The sequence below is a fragment of the Gallus gallus genome, chromosome 5 (assembly GCF_016699485.2).
Source record: "Gallus gallus isolate bGalGal1 chromosome 5, bGalGal1.mat.broiler.GRCg7b, whole genome shotgun sequence".
NCBI classification, from domain to species: domain Eukaryota; kingdom Metazoa; phylum Chordata; class Aves; order Galliformes; family Phasianidae; genus Gallus; species Gallus gallus.
In genome coordinates this window covers 9311458-9327506 of record NC_052536.1, presented here as the reverse complement: position 1 = coordinate 9327506, position 16049 = coordinate 9311458, and the positions used below count along the sequence as shown (strand labels likewise).

General features: G+C 40.2%; 1 protein-coding gene across 24 annotated transcripts in view; it reads right to left on the bottom strand.

Moving 5' to 3' along the window:
• The window catches only part of DENND2B (DENN domain containing 2B), a 150661-nt gene that overhangs the window by 75922 nt on the left and 58690 nt on the right, over nucleotides 1-16049 (bottom strand). For 22 of the 24 annotated variants that reach the window (XM_046941985.1, XM_046941986.1, XM_015286487.4 and 19 more), the window contains one exon: nucleotides 5959-6063. In XM_046941985.1, the coding sequence (XP_046797941.1) occupies nucleotides 5959-6038 (80 nt within the window). In that variant the 5' untranslated portion in view covers nucleotides 6039-6063. Of the gene's footprint in view, nucleotides 1-5958; nucleotides 6064-7154; nucleotides 7908-16049 lie in introns of those variants that run through there. The other 2 variants (XM_046941992.1, XM_046941987.1) reach the window with 1 other exon arrangement.

Below are 16049 nucleotides of genomic sequence, written 5' to 3'. Positions count from 1 at the left end.
TCAAAAGCCTCACGCTTTGAAGAACTTGCAGCAGAAACATGTTAAAAGAGGAAAAAACAGAAGGGAAAATGCACTGCCAGCACATTTTTAGGATAGCTGAAGAACACAGGCTTCCTGGGTTCACACAAGATCTTGAGGCACGCACAGAAGCTGAAGATGCATGCTCTGATTTCCAAGTTATTGCTTTCTTCACAGCAGCTCCATCCAGAAGACTTGATACAAGTAATAAATATCGCAAATCCTTAAATTCATATTCACACAAAATGAATATATGCTAAAAATTATACTGTGTTTACCTTTCTGTTTCGTTAATATTTTTCTCGTGGTGAGACCAGGGCTCTACCATGGTGAACACAGCCAGGATTCTCCATCAACACTCACAGTAACAGAAAAGGAGCTGCTTCACAGTGACCTGCCTTACCTGCTCATCCACAGCACTGAGCCTGGCTCTGAACACAGCACCTGTGCACTAGTCAGAAGATCGTTTGTGAGTACAGGCAGACTGGACTCCATCTGGATGAATGTCTTGACAAGAAATTTGGACATCTACAGTTTAACGCTCATCGTGTGTTTGGTCTTAGCGTGAACAATTGCCACTGATGTTCACATTACAGTGTGGAGAGTATCAGAGTATCAGTGAAACCTAATGCCAGATACATGTGCAAATTCTTTTATATAAGAATTCTCAAGGTTTCAGTTCCTAAGGCAAAATATTTCTAAATCCTCTGCCCAGGCCACAACCACAAAATTCTTTCTTCAAAGGAAATAAAATATTTCAGCTGGGTTTATTAATGAGTACTAAGAATTAATTTTACTCAAAAAAGGTATTTGCTGTTAATTGGATGAATTTGGCTTGACTAGGACTGAGTTATCTGTAACATCCCAAAACAAAAAGTAAGCACCAAGCATGTGCCAAGACCTGCTGCTTGAGAAACAGAGTATCTGGCCTCCCCTTGATAGGATTGATGGGGGCTATGCAGAGACCCTGGGAACCCAGCCCAGACCTGACCTCTGGTTTAGCAGCAAGAGGGTGCATCAGCCTGAGGAACCTTCCCTCTGAATTTCAATCAATGTTACCTATAATAACAGCAAATAATGCAGGATTCATGATAAACTTGGACATAGTCTTACTCCATGGGCTCAGTTAGCTAGGAAATATGTCATTATTTTATGGTACATGTAAGGAATTATGAACAATCAAGCAAGAACACTGTAGGTGTCTCTGAAGAGATACGAGTCATTTGATTTACATCGTGCATCATCTTTACCTATGCTGGAAGTAAGCCAGATCCTACCAATTAAAATACTCTCCCATTAAATTAAGTTCTGAAGGCCCGAGCCACAAAGTCAGCACAAACAAATCTCGGTGCATGTCAGGCTAATGGAGCTGACAAATGGTTGGTGACAGCTGGAATGGCCTTACTCACTGCTGGGAGATAAAAACCAAAACCTATACTTAGAGGTTTGAGGGTTTCCAGGCTAAAAGAGAGATGCAGCTCACAGATCAGATATACCCTAGTTGAAATCTGGTTGCTAATGTGCACAGAAGTCGCTGCTTCAAAAATACAGGTCAATTAAAGCAGATAGAATGAACTGCAAACAAAAGCACAAAGTTTTGTGGATAAGCATCAGTCCAGATTCCAGTTTTAATCATGCATGATTATATCTGATTCAAAGATCCAACTACAAGTATTTAGAAAGAGGAACATCTACAAGGGTTATTAGACTACGAAGCTAACAACTTGCAACTCCGTGCTCAAAGTAATTTGAAGAAGCAATTCTTTGCTGGTACAAATTTCAGACGCCCTGCTCTATAACCCACTGACATCAGCAGCACCAGCTTATCAGGTTATTAAATCTTGATTGCCCAGCTGGAGAGCACTCTCCAGTTCAGTGAGAGTGACACCACTCCTGTGTAGATTGGGTGGAAAGACAGCAGCCCACACCGCAAACCCAACCCGTGCCGAAACTAACATGATTACAGTGACGTAGTTTTCCAGACTAAAAGCCACACAGTCCTTTCGCACAACTGGAACAAAGACTGGCTTCTGCTTTGGCCACCTTCCCAAATCAAGCCCTGTGACATGAAACTGAAAGGATGTTTGTTCGAGCTTACTGTGGCAGTCTCTCTATGTACATGCTGCTAAAATCAGCATATATATATATTTTTTTAATATTTCCTACATTAGAAATTCATCTTCCAAAATTTATTCCGTCTCTCATTCAAACGCTGCTTATGTCAGGGCAACACCACCTAGCAGGAGCACAGCTCTTCTATGTCCACTTATTTTTGAATTTCTTCTCCTTTTCTGTTAGGCCAAAAAACTACAAATTCAGAGCACAGTCAAGCTCATACCACCTAAGGCACACATAAATGTCCATTTTTAACAAACGAACAAAGAACTCCAGATATTTTCAGAACTAATCAGTATGTATGTTTACTTAAACCACCTCACTGTCTTCAGATCGAAAGGCTTTCTTCTCCTGTGTTCAAAGAAGAAATCAGTGAATCTCAGTTTCTCAGGTGAGAAACTGATTATCCTCCTCTAAAAAAAGTCTTCATTTTCTTCTCTGTCTCATTTCCTGAACTTCCATTAGCACAACTGTGAAGGAGAAACGACATGAGGGGTACCTCATGCCAATGGGACCACTGCAAGAATCTTGATGCTTGCAAAACATTGTATAGATATGCTATGGATAATATAGGCACCTTCTCTCCATCAAAGATTGTTGTGATTAAAAATCAAATCTATGATCTATGATGATCTGCTCTGCAAACGAAGTTGTCCGAAAGACTATTATAGATTTCACTGTGATTTGCATCTGAAAGAGATAGGAATGCTATATCACTGTAACATACCTTGCAGCTACATAAACTGCGACAAAACTAGGACAAGAAAATAACACCAAAAAGAGGTCTTAGACACCAAGAGACAAACACACCTGTGTTATGCCAGTATCAGCCCTTACTGAAACTCTACCCTACAAATTATATATACAGTTTTCTAAATTTCCATTCAAATTTGGTACTACAGTGAGACAATGGCTGTTCAGTTTAAGTGGATCTTTGAATGTGCTTGCAATAAATTCTGCAAGCCTTAAAGTTTTATAATGCCAGCATTTACTCCACTGATTTACAGTCTGACTAAGATGAAGAATCCCCATTGCTGACTCAAATATCTTCTTACAGGGTTTCACAAAAACAGGTGAGAAAGATTACTTAAGGCAAAATAATGGATGGAGAACTGGTGCATGACAATCCGTTCATCTCCTCACCTGTCATGCAAGTACAACTCAAAGATTTCCTCAGCTTCAGGTTCATTCTTGTACTTATAAAAACATTTTCTAAAAAATTCTAATCAAAACAGATGGCAATGATAAGGAAAGAGTTTATTTGACAGTTGTTATCCAGCAAGTTAGTATCCTACAGAATTTTCAAAGCTATTAAGAATGGAAAAGAAAATGGAAGAGTAGATCCAAGGTTTGCTCAAGTCTAGACCAAAGTTCCCAGCACTTAACGATCTGTCTGCACTGATGAAAAGATGATTAATGACATGAGATTCCAGATATTATTAAGGATTTAGTTTTAATAACCACAGATGTGTATGCCTCTAGGAATTCCTTTATCCACTCCTTCTCCTCACACCCTCACTATTCTGTTTTCTACAGATTTGAAGAGATCCCAAATGCACAAACTAAGAAAGTGGGAATTGTATAAGGATAGTAGGTCAATTTCTGCTGAGCTTTAACAAAGCTACCGTTGCATAATATGACTAACAAAGGACACTAGGATGGATGCAGTCAGATGCCTGATTTAAAAAGTGAAACTAGAACAGTACCTGGAGGAAGAAAGGCAAATCAACATAATGAAAGATTTAGACAAGGGAAGGGTGTGACAGCACCACAAAGGAAGTCACTAGCAGAAGCCAGACCAGGGTCAGGGTTCCGCCTATGGCAGATTATTAATTAAGGTGATTATTAATTCACCTCTACTTTGTAGTCAACCTGTCCTGTGGTAATCAGGACGAGACCATCCACCCAACTCAGGAACAATTCCTGAAGCTACTGTGATTCAATACTATATGTAGACAAGAGAGAAGGTATAGCGAGAGAAATAGATGATTAGACACAAAAGGCAAGGAAGTGGCAAACATATGTGCATCAAATATGTAAGGATGATCAAAACTGAGAAAAAAAAATCCAGAAAGTTTAAACACAGAACAGAGATTTTGCTTTAAGTAAAAAAAAAAAAAAAAAAAAAAAAAAAGCAATCCACTGAAAGAAAAATCAATTTAATCTCAAAAATTAATTCCTGTTTTCCTTTTTTTTATTGTTTGTGGTTGGAAAAGTTCAAAATACAATGGTGAGTATGCCAAACCAAGCCTGGATTCAACATGACTTTCAAGCTGACCTACAGCTCCCCGCTAAGATCAAAGCTAACTCTCTTTGATCTTCCTCTCCAAGCTTCTCCATCTATGCTGATTATTCTACCTGGCAGCTGCCAGGACAGGGACTTTGTGTCTCTGAAATTTCATTTTCAAGCAAGTAAATTAATCTGTAATTATGTGATCTACTCACTTGAATCACGATCTTTATTAATTTATTTGAAACAACAAAGCTATCCCAGTATAACCCTCCCATGCATACACTGTACTGCTGGCAGCTAGGAGTAGCCTTGGTACAGCTTATCAGGCATGCTACCCTCAAGAAAGCATGGCTGGAACTGATCCAGCCCTTCCTGTTCAAAGTGATTGGAGCATGTCAGTTACACTAGTACAACCCATGCTCCCAAAGTGTTCAAGGAATAAATGAGAATTCCACCATTTTTCCCCTCTAGCACATTCATTTCTGGATGCGAAACCATTCTGCTGCACCCTGCTTAATGCCTTACAGAGTTTTGTCCTCTGTGAAGGCCACAATCACAGAGGATTCTGAATCAGTCAGCACTGTTTTGTGAAGACTGTGGCCAAGAACAAGACTCCATCTGACTAGGATGTATGAACTTGTTGACTGCAGATGAGTTGTTTATTTGCATTCCAAAGCAATTTTCCAAAGAAGAGTTGCCCAAGGGAAACATCTTGTCTTCTAAAAAGTTTTTTTTCATTGTAAAATAATGCACAAGGAAGCAATTACCAACACTACGCTTTCTGCTATATCATGATTGAAAGATACCTGTTATTTACAGGCATCTGCATCACTGTGCACAATCACATCACAGCCTCCTGATGGACTGGAACTTTGTCAGGATAGCATTTCCAAGCCACATATAAACATGCCCAATTTTGCAAGCTCACTGTCTTCCCTGGACTAGTCTAAACAGATCAATTCCTTCAGGATTGCCAGGCCTGGGGAGTTAAAGCATCCCTGGCTACAGTACTGAGTCTGCGGAACACATTACATAGTAATGAGACAGGCCACTTTTTCCCCCTGCCTGTGAATGGTAAATTGTTGATCTACTTGCTCCATAAATGACTTAATGCTACAGAAAGGATCAGAAATAAGCAAAACAACAAAGACGTTCCCAGTGCCTTACATTCAGCCCTTTCACACTTGCTGCTAGACCTGCAACACAAAGTAGTCTCTTCACTCTGTCTGCCAGTGCAGATAAAGCATACAAAATGTGACAGAAACTGATGCAATATACAAATGGGGGATTAGCAATCCTGAAAAGCAGACACAGATGTGTGGTTCAGAAATGCAGCTCTACTGAGGCCTACACAATGCCTTCCACACAAGTCCTTTCTTGCAATCATCATAACCTGCCGATGAGCCACAATAATGCAACCGAAATATGCCAAAAACAGGTCTTCTCATACTTAAATTCCTCTGCTTTACAAAATACTTCCCTCAGCCCAGCAAAGCTCTCTGTCAGAATAGAGTTTTCTTGCCTTTGAGCAAAGATTTTCTTCCAAACAGACAAACTTTTCTCAGAGTCCACATAACCTTCAGTTCACTTACCTATCCAGACTGTCCCGAGGCACTTTACTCCCTCCAGCTCTGCTGTTGATATTGGCATTCTTGTTGGCAGTCATGGTCATTTCTGCTTTCTAGAAATCTGGATATCTGTGAGAAGAAAAGTCACTTAAGCATCAACAAGACCCAGCAACAATTAACTTTTCAAGATTGCTATAAGCACTATACTCTGTAAAAGGCACAACTCCAGAATGCTTTTTATTCTATAAAATGCAATTATTCTTGTTATGGTCCTAAGAAACTGCACCCTATCACTCTACTGCTGTTGCTTCACATCCACATCCAAGTCACTAGTAATATAGTTAAGCCTGGCTTCCAGCCACGCAAAAGCTTCTAAACTGAAGGAAGAATTTTTTTTTTCCATAATTCTAAAGCATAGGTCCATGAATATGATGGAAATAATTTCAAACAGTGAAATACATTCAATAGCAAGAAGGTTGAATATAGTTTTCAAATCTGCTTGTGACATGAAAATGTCTACGGATGGTTTCTAGCCTGTTCCTTCTATTAGCCACAAGACTGCTCAAGTAAAACTCTCTTCCGACAGCTTAAGGCCTCAGGTAATGTAAAGAATCATTACTAATTTCTACTTTCCCCTAGTAATACTAAGGCACAAGAACTGGTAACAAATCAAAAGTTCTAAATTAAATTTTAGTCATGTCAAAAACCCTACATAACCAGTCATGCATTCTAGAATTCCCATTACAAGGGAACATTAGTGTCTTCCTGACTTCGCTAACTCCTGACTAATGGTCATCTCAAAAAGAGAAACTAAGAAGCTGCCAGAAGCACATAAATATTGTTTGCTCTTCTGTACAACTCGGAGGCAAAAAGAATACCAGATGCATGGAAGAAAGCCAAGACAGAGATGGCAGACAGTATAGAGAAGCCTTTGCGAGTGAATTCCCACAACAGGTATAAAAACAGTAAACAGAATGCTAGGATTCACTCTTATTAGTGAAGAGGCTTGGAAGGAGAACTTGAGGAAAAAAAAGAATCTCCCAGATAAATGCAGAGAAAAGGCAGCTCTACTTTCTCAAGGTCCCTCAGACACATAAGAAAGGAAGGACGGTGAGTGGAGAATTGTGCTCCCAAATGACAAACCTTACTGCTGTAACATTGCTGCAAATGAGCTACAGAACAGCTCAGTATCAAAATACATATTGCCCAAATCCCACTACCTCAATAGAGATGTTGTGCTGAGCAGGTAGGGAGAATGTTATGCCACGGATGTGGGCTAGAATGTAACCCCAAGGATGTGAAAGCAGTAACATTTGCCACCATGCCTCACTGTTAACTCCATCTCACATTTGTCTTCTGTAGAGTGCTGCTCTTAGTAGTGATCTCCTTTGTCATTATAATCACTTAAATTCTTTGCAAAAAAAAAAAAGAGAGAGAGAGAGAGAGAAATAAATGCATCCTTATTTGTCTTGAGTCTGTCATGAAATAAATGAGGCAGAACTTATTCCACCTGACGTTACAAGGACTCTAGGCTCACCCGGCATTCTCTCCTAGTGACCTGAGATTCTCCTTCACTAGTAGGCTAAAATACATGCCGTGATTTGAAGTACTGTCTTCCTGGGGCTGACCAGAACTACCAATTTCTACAACCATTAATGGCACAGTTAATGCAAAAATAAGGAGTATTACAAAACATCTTGTTTACTCAAACCCACAGTAAGTCCAGACAGCTTGAGAAGCCAACTGTAATGTGATGCTGAAAAGCAAGCTGGGTATTGACAACACACTAAATCCTTGTACAAACACACCCGTTGCACTTAGAAGGACATTCTCTTAACCACTCTGTTCCAAACAGTTCTGCCACAAATTGGGTCAGAAAATCTCCTGGTGATTGCAGTTCCAAATGCAGAGTTAATCACACTGACTACAGATTCCAGATCTACTTATCCTTCTCCGGTTTTCCTGTGTGTTTCAGTGTTCCCAGAGTGCATGGAGAGTTTCTTTCCAGTTGGTAACATTTTATTCTTTTTATACTGAAACTCCCCAAATTCCTCCTGCGTCCCAGTTTTACTGTTTCATTGTCAAGACTGCGGGGCTGTTAAGAACTGCCTGTTCTGGCTGGAAAAGGACTTGCCTGGGAAAAGAAAGAAAAGCCTCTGATGTTGGTCAAACTTTCTAGGACTGTGCACTCTACAGGGAATTGGGAGCTTTGCTAATGTTTCCACTCACACGTTCGTTGATTTGATTGTATTAAATCTAAAGAACTTATTAGCAGTCAAGGTGAGAAAAATAAGAGATACACAAGTGGTATAAGGTGAATATCTGTTAGCAGGTGTATCTAACACTCATTTTGCAAGACTTGCTTTTCTGTTGAAGACCAAAAAAGCTTACAGGACCCTCAAAAATAGGATACTGACCTGGCACCCATAAGAGATGGGAAACAGCAGCATAAAAGCACACTAAGAGTCATCCATGTTGCACTTTTCCCACACCCGGGATCAAAAGGAAGAAAAAAAAGGCAAGCATGCATTTACATCAAATTGTATGATTTTTATGGAAGCTTTGCACTTCTCAAATTTCAGCTTTCCAGCAGCTTGATAAAATCACTGTGGTCGACATATTATATATATAAAGTACCAAGTTAACTCCACATTTCAAAGCTAACTTGAATATTAAATACATCAAACTAGTTTGTTTTCAGCAAAATGGGAATCGTAAAGTAATGTTTCACAAGATACATCAATTTAGTGATATGTATGTTTCCCTCCATGCAGTTGAGAGTCTGTTGTATGCAGTAAAGAATTTTCTATGTAATTTTTCTTTAATGTTTATTTCTCGTGAGCATTTTGCTGCAGGTGTTGTTGGTATCGTTCCAGCATAAGCAGAGAAAATCCAAACATGCAAATAACACGGCAGAAAACTGCTCAATAATTTACTGAAGTATCTAAAAGTGTAGTTAAAAGCACTCAATAATTGAAAGTCTTAAATAAACAACAGCAAAATCTCAAAGCCAAAAGGCAGGGGGGGAAAATGGAACCAAACCATTTAACAATCATGTTCTTTCAGGGCCTTTTAATGAGTCTGACGGTTCTGTAAGTTTATATGAATCATTTTTTTTGGTAAGAATCACATCCCTTGGGTTTATGTGAGAGCATTCACCACCATAATACTTATATTTTACTCTTCATGAAGCAATGAAAAAACACTCCCAAGAATTATGACATACTGTTAAAAAACAAATCCAAAAATAGTCATGTCACACGGCTTCTGCGCTGCCTGGTGTACCAGCTAACTGCACTGGCCTAAAAAGTCAAGTATTTTATTTGTAAATACAAGGAATGCCTGTAAAACCCTCAGTTAGCCATAACTCGTATTTCAGCCCCTAGTGGTAAAAGGAAGAGGGTGGATTTAGACTTGATACCAGGAAGAAATTCTTTACTGTGAGGGTGGTGAGACACTGGCACAGGTTGCCCAGTGAGGTTGTGGATGCCCCCTCCCTGGAATCATTCCAGGCCAGGCTGGATGGGGCTGTGAGCAACCTGGTCCAGAGGGAGGTGTCCCTGCCTGTAGCAGAGAGGCTGGAACTAGATGACCTTTAAGGTCCTTTCCAACACAAGTCATTCTATAATTCTGATCTAATGAGCTAGGTGGTAGAATTTATTTATTTATTTTTACCCCATGAGGTCTCAAGGAACTCTTCCGTTTTCCTACACACAATCTAGCCATCTGTTCCTGCGCTGTAAGAACTGTTCTCTTCCTCTCCTGTGTAAGGTGAATCCCACTGAGCATGGTTACTTACACTTAGGTTCAGATGTCTTACACGTCTTAGATAAATAGATGTCTTGGAATAATTCGATTTAGGAACGCATATCCTCTGTCTTCCATTCTGTTAGTAAAATGGGAGCAGAAGAGCACTTTTTGTGTGAAACTTCTGCAGCTCAACAAACACGCAGGCTTTTGTTTGTTTGCTTGGTGGCTTTGTTTTTTAATACTCTGCTCAATAGCTCTTCCTATCCATATGATTCTATTCCCTACTTAGAGCAGATTCATTGCACTCTACTTATTGCACTCATTTCTAGCGTATATTTTCCATTAAATATACAGTTCCAATAGAATAGTCCTTAGAGTATGTTGCAATCCTTCGAAGTCAGGTTTGGGAGTGGTGGGAACACTAGCACTGTTTATGTGACAGCTTAATGAAGAAGAATCCAGATTTGGCCACTTACTGACCAGCACTGAAGTCATCCAAGGAGCAGACAACATGTATGCAGACACAGTCCCCTCAGCCAGGCATCTGCTGTGATCGAAGCTGCAGTGTAGAGCAGAAGAGGTTTGAGAAGTGGCAAAGATGTAATAGAGTATGCAGAGTTCTTAATGACTTGAGAAGGGAGCCTTTGAGAGAAGGCTCCCAAGAAGGCTCTCCTTGCACTGTAATTAACACGGTTGCAAATTCTACAAAGAAAATGTGTGTGTCCTCCAAGGGCATCAAGTGTGCTTTGACCTTCTGCTGTTACTTCTGAGCAAGGTCTGTAAGTGACGGTTCCCTGTATGTAAAGTATTTGTTGCCCTACCTGCTACAAAGATTATCTTATATTTAACTGTCCTAGACCAAACCAATTTGTATTGCAAGCAAGATAATGCTATCAGTACGGTTTGGGTTCTTGAGATCTGCATATGCTCTGCAGCTTATTAAAACAGAGTGCTTTTCTTCTTGAAATTCCACTTATCAGGAGAATATGGGGTAATATGGATTTTGGCCTGCCCCACAGGGCAGAGACCTGACAGGAGCACATCACAGGGAGCACTGCAGGCTTGTCACTGCAAGACCAAGTCATATTTTCAAAAACATGCCTTGAAATAGAGACAGAATCTCAGAAATACATCTTAATGACGACTGATTTGGCCTACTTATACAGCCTACTTTTAGCTGCAGCTACAGCAGAACGTCTGTAGGCATAAGAAGTCAGTTAAAATAGATAACGTGAGCATTTTAGGAAATCTTGCCCACATTGCAAGAGGTGTTCTACAGCTGAACTTCTACTTAAAGAGATGCAGCTTAGCTCTGTGGCAGTTTGCCTATTCATTTCCAGTAAAACACACAACTATGTCCTCCCAGAACAACACGTCAGCTCTGATGAAGTGGAAAGTCCAATTAAATCTTAAAGGATTTCTGCCTTTAGAAGGCTTCTACAGAGACTCCAAAGAATGCTGGTACAAGGATTACATGCTTGCATCAGGTATACCTGTTCTCTGAGCTGGGCCACAGTAAGTTTAACAATGTGGTACCATACAACTTAACAAAGAGCTAAATTAGCAGCTCAACAAGGTGTGAAGAGATTCAGAATTAATTCATCTGTCTCATCCCAAATTTTCATTTTACAGCACACAGACAGCCTAACTATAAGCACACCAGCAGGTTCCTTGCAAGACAAAAGAATAAACTGTCCTCATGGCTGGTCCTAAAGAGTTCAGAAACAGCCCTTGTGTTCCCAGCAAAGCATACAAGCCTGAGCTGTACTGTGTTCTAGCATAATCACTATGGGAGAGAAACAACATCCCAGTCCCTGGCTGAGAATAATGCCTGTGAATAAAAGACACAAAGGAAAAGAATTTGTCAGATTTCCCACCTTTTTGACACTGCGAAAGGCACATATTTGAGCCAGTATTAACTCCATAATCTCATCCAAAGCTTCTCTGCTCATAATCCAGTGAAAGCCTGTTTCCAATCAAGTTGACAGCTCTCTGCTAGGCTTTCACAGCCAGGTGACAACCACACTTCTGACAGAAATTTACTGATACAACCAACGATGGGTCTTAATGCAACTTAGCTGTAGACGCATACATTGCAGTCCAAAACTTGTGTCCAAATTAAGAGTTAAGTGCTAATCTGTCCTCATTCCATCAACACTTCTGGGGCAACCACAGCTTCAAAATGGAATGAAGACAAGAAAATAGAGTCCAGTGCATAATGCAAGTTCACCAGCCTTTTAGGGTGGAATTTTCACTAACTCTAGGGTGACCATCTTTCTCAGGCTATGGAGGACACATTCTATTTGAAGAACTTCTGAACAGATTTACAAGAACTCTCTGGTACTTACTGTGCTTGTTTCATCTTACTTGCTTCAGTATTAAAAAGAACCAATAGAGTTTAGTTTGTGCTCTGCTCTCAGACATCACTAGAATTAGATTTTAGTTGAAGAAGCTGGACTGAATCCAGCTTCTAGACTGAATCTGTCTTCCCTTCTGCACAAGTGAAAGATGTATTGATTTGTGACACATCTATTGCAGTCTGCAATGGCTGCTTTCTACTTAGATTGTAGCCCATACAAGATTTCCTTCCAATTTAGATAAATTATAACTACTGCCATACCAGCAGGGAAGTAAATTCATTGTGACCTCTACCAACTTGTTTGTGCTAAAGGAGTACTTAAAAGTGCTCTCCCTGAATACAAAAGAGAAGCCCTGTATTTTAAAAAGCACATTGACTGGTTCAAGCTTAATTTGAAATATCAGGTAGAAAGAATTTAACACTTACAGCACAGTTAGCTGGCACTCTTATAAGCTCGGAGGAAACTTAAGTCCACAGCAACACGGGCAGAAGGGCTGATGACAGGCATGTGCCATGGCTTTGTGGATCCAGTACGAAGACAGAGCAATTGAGGCAGCAGTGCAAACTCACACAGCGTTAGCCAGCCATGAAACACCTTCTCACTAACCTTTAAACTGATTTCAATCTGAAATGCTGCAGCCCTATTCTCTGATGCCATACATTCTCAGTCCCTCACACTCATACAGCTGTCTGGTTCAAAGAATTGACTCATCTGAAAACCAGTCATGCTTTTTGTCTTCTGTTAAAGCTGATTTTCAGCCACTCATCCAAGTTCTTTAAAATTCCTTCAAAATATGTGCTACTTTAAACACCAATAGAAAGACAAGGATAGTTTGTATTGTCATCTAACAAAGAAATACATTGGAGTTGAGAAGATGAAGCAAAAACAAATTGCTCTTGAGCTAATGCCAGAGGTATTTACTATGTCCCTATGCACTTACAGATACTGACATTGTAAACAACATTTCCAAGTTTCTCTTTAAGGCAGAAATCTCTTCATGAACAGAACTATAAACATTATAAACCCATTCCCAGAGTTCATAGGAGGAAAATCAAATTTAGGCCTTGCAAATGTGCTAGATATCCTTGCTTTTAATTTTTTGAAAAAGAGGAGATACAAAAAGGATAAAAACCATTCATTGAAGAGTTTTTTTCTCAGACATGAATGTAGCAGAAGTTTATGCATATAATGTAGCAAAACTCTATACAGATTTTAAACACAATCTCGTTTTAGATACAAAGCATCCACATTACTCTCACCTACCTTCAGCAAGCAAAATATATTCATAGCTCAGTTCTGAATCGGGCTTTTGTAGAGAAAAGTAACCGTTTTCTTCTGCTCTACTTGAGCATCGATCATAGTCAGGTAACTCCTTTCAGCAAGTCCTATAGCAGACTTTATGAACACCTCTTTGTTGAAAGCCCTCAGTCATCACATTTTGTAGAAGAAAAAGGTTTAGTACAAAATAATCCTAGGCACGTATACTTTGGTTTTCACAACACTAACCCTTCAGCAATGGCCAGACGTCTGTATGAAAATAACCTACTTATAAATAGTGTCTGACATACATTCCTCATTATTATTCTCCCTTTGACCTCCCCTCTTCGTCTTCGAGTTATTTACATGAAAATACCCATTCGAGTCTCACAAGCTCACCTGCTCCTGTTGCTTATTCCTCAATGAAATCATAATCCTCTAATTGAAAAATAAAAGTTATTTGCACAATAGCAAATTGTTCTTGTGACACACACACAAAAAAAAAAATCATTATAATTTTGCTCAGGAGCGAGAGTAAATTAGCTTTAAGGCATAAAGGTTCTTTTTCATTTGCATGATAAAGAACACATGAAAGCAATGGAGAGAAGTAGTTTACAAGAAATATTCTTTCAGAATAGGCTGTTATTCAGTATTTCCACAGAGCGTATCCAGCTCCTAAAAACACCACAATATAATTCAAAGCTGTTCAGCACAGACTGCCAGTGAAGGAACCAAGACGAAGAGGTTTGAATATCATTTCACTGTTGAGCTCTCCTTACCCAAGGCTGACCAATAAAATCTGCTGGACAACAGAAGCATCCCAACTTTGCAACTGCTCCAAGGTTTTGATTCATTAGACCATTATGCCAGGTAAACATGGGCCACAGCTATAAAACAGAGCAAGCTGCTGTCTCCAGTGCTGTCAGCACACCTCCCTTCCTTCTGCCAGATGCACGTGGCTCCCACTCTGAGCACCACTGAAGTGCGAACTGCAGAAGTAATAGCAGTTATATCACTTGCACAAAGTTTTACTAAAGTATATGATGGGAGGAAGAGTATCTTGATGCAGTCACATAGAAACTTGAAAGGACTCAGTCTTTACTTTGCCATAGATTTCCCACGAGACGCTGGGTAAACTGCCTGAGTTATGCCAGTCCGGCTGTTTCCTGACAGCATCTGTGTATGGACACCTTCTCTAAAAGAGGGCTGTGCTACCCAGGAATGCCTGAAGTATCAGAGAGTGGCTCCAGCAAGACCTCGTATACTGAACTATTAAGTACCTTAAACCAGAGTTAACTTTTCAGTGTAGAAAAATACCCTTCATTTTCGTTTTCCAATTCCTACTCTATAAAGCAGAAACAAATCAGAACTTGTCTGTACACAGTGGATAATATATAGTATACTGACTACTCCACAGTAACTCTCCATGCAGATGCTCTTAGTATGTTTAGGTAGGTAACACCCTTCCCAAACCACCTTGTACAAGGGCATGCTTAGAAGTAAGTATATAAGCAGTGGATTATACTGGAGCAGGAGGTGAGCTACAAATGAATAACAGGTCTGTGCAGAGGGACCCTTGAGCTTCCTCTCCCATACCGTGTGAGACAGCAGCAAAGTTTACACTTAGAGTTTGAAAACAAAGTTTGAAAACACTTGAAATGATCTTTCATTTTGCAACAGGCTTCTTGTGACAAAGGGGGAAACTGCCACGAGGAAAGCACTGAAATCAAAGGAGTTTAACTGGCCAGCTTGAGCACTGAGATCCGTGGCACTCACCAGATGACTCTTTCAAAAGCTCATCCATTTTCAGAAGGCCGCTGGACTTCTTTTAGCCTGCTTGCTTCAGACTCCTTTTGCAGAGCCCTTCCTGAGAGCAGAGAGGTGGGAAGGCACCTACCAAAGGCCAGGATGGATACAGAAATGCTTTCCTTACGGTGCCTACACAGACAAGCGTTATCTCTACCATGCCAACAGCAATGCTTCCTTCACCTGTCAGTGATGGCAGGGTGGGAAAAGGGACAGACAGATTTGTACCTCATCCTGTCCCTCCTCGCTTGACAGAGCATGCAGAAGTAAAAGGTAACAGTCTGAAAAAGAGGAAAAATGAAAGATAAAAATGCTAATGTGGGGGGGAAAAGAAGTGGAAACACAGACAAGATAAAAATAAATAAAACAAGGACTGATGAATATGTTACCCTGACATTCAGCAAGGCAGGTGAGGTTGCTCACCACACTGAATATTCAGGTTCAGGCAAGCTTTGCAAAGAGATGCGGTGACCTACGATAAGCCAGCCCACGCTGTACATAGAGGAACAAAGCAATTTCATTGTTAAGCCAGAGCAATAAAGCAAAAGGCCTGGATCAACAGCCAGTGTGTGTTAACTATGCTCTCCCATTGCTAAGCAGAAGAGAACAGGCAAGGTTGCTTACAGGCACAGAAGAAAACCTGACCACATTTTTATAGAGATCTAACCAGGGGTTTGCTCCCAGGGAAGGCTGTAAGCAGCATCCAGCAAAAGACAATCTGAAGATAATTAACTCTCCTGGACAATGCAGATGCCACCAGGAGAATTAGTTCAGAGGAAGGTGGCAAGAAGCATCTGGAGAGGGATGTGGAATGGATGCTTTACAAGTGCCAGGACTGAAGAACAGAGGTCTTTAATAGAAGTGATAACAGCTACTGATGCTGTCCTGCTCAAAGCCCTTTGATTTCTCTCTAATACCATGTAGTGAAAAAGTACCAAACTC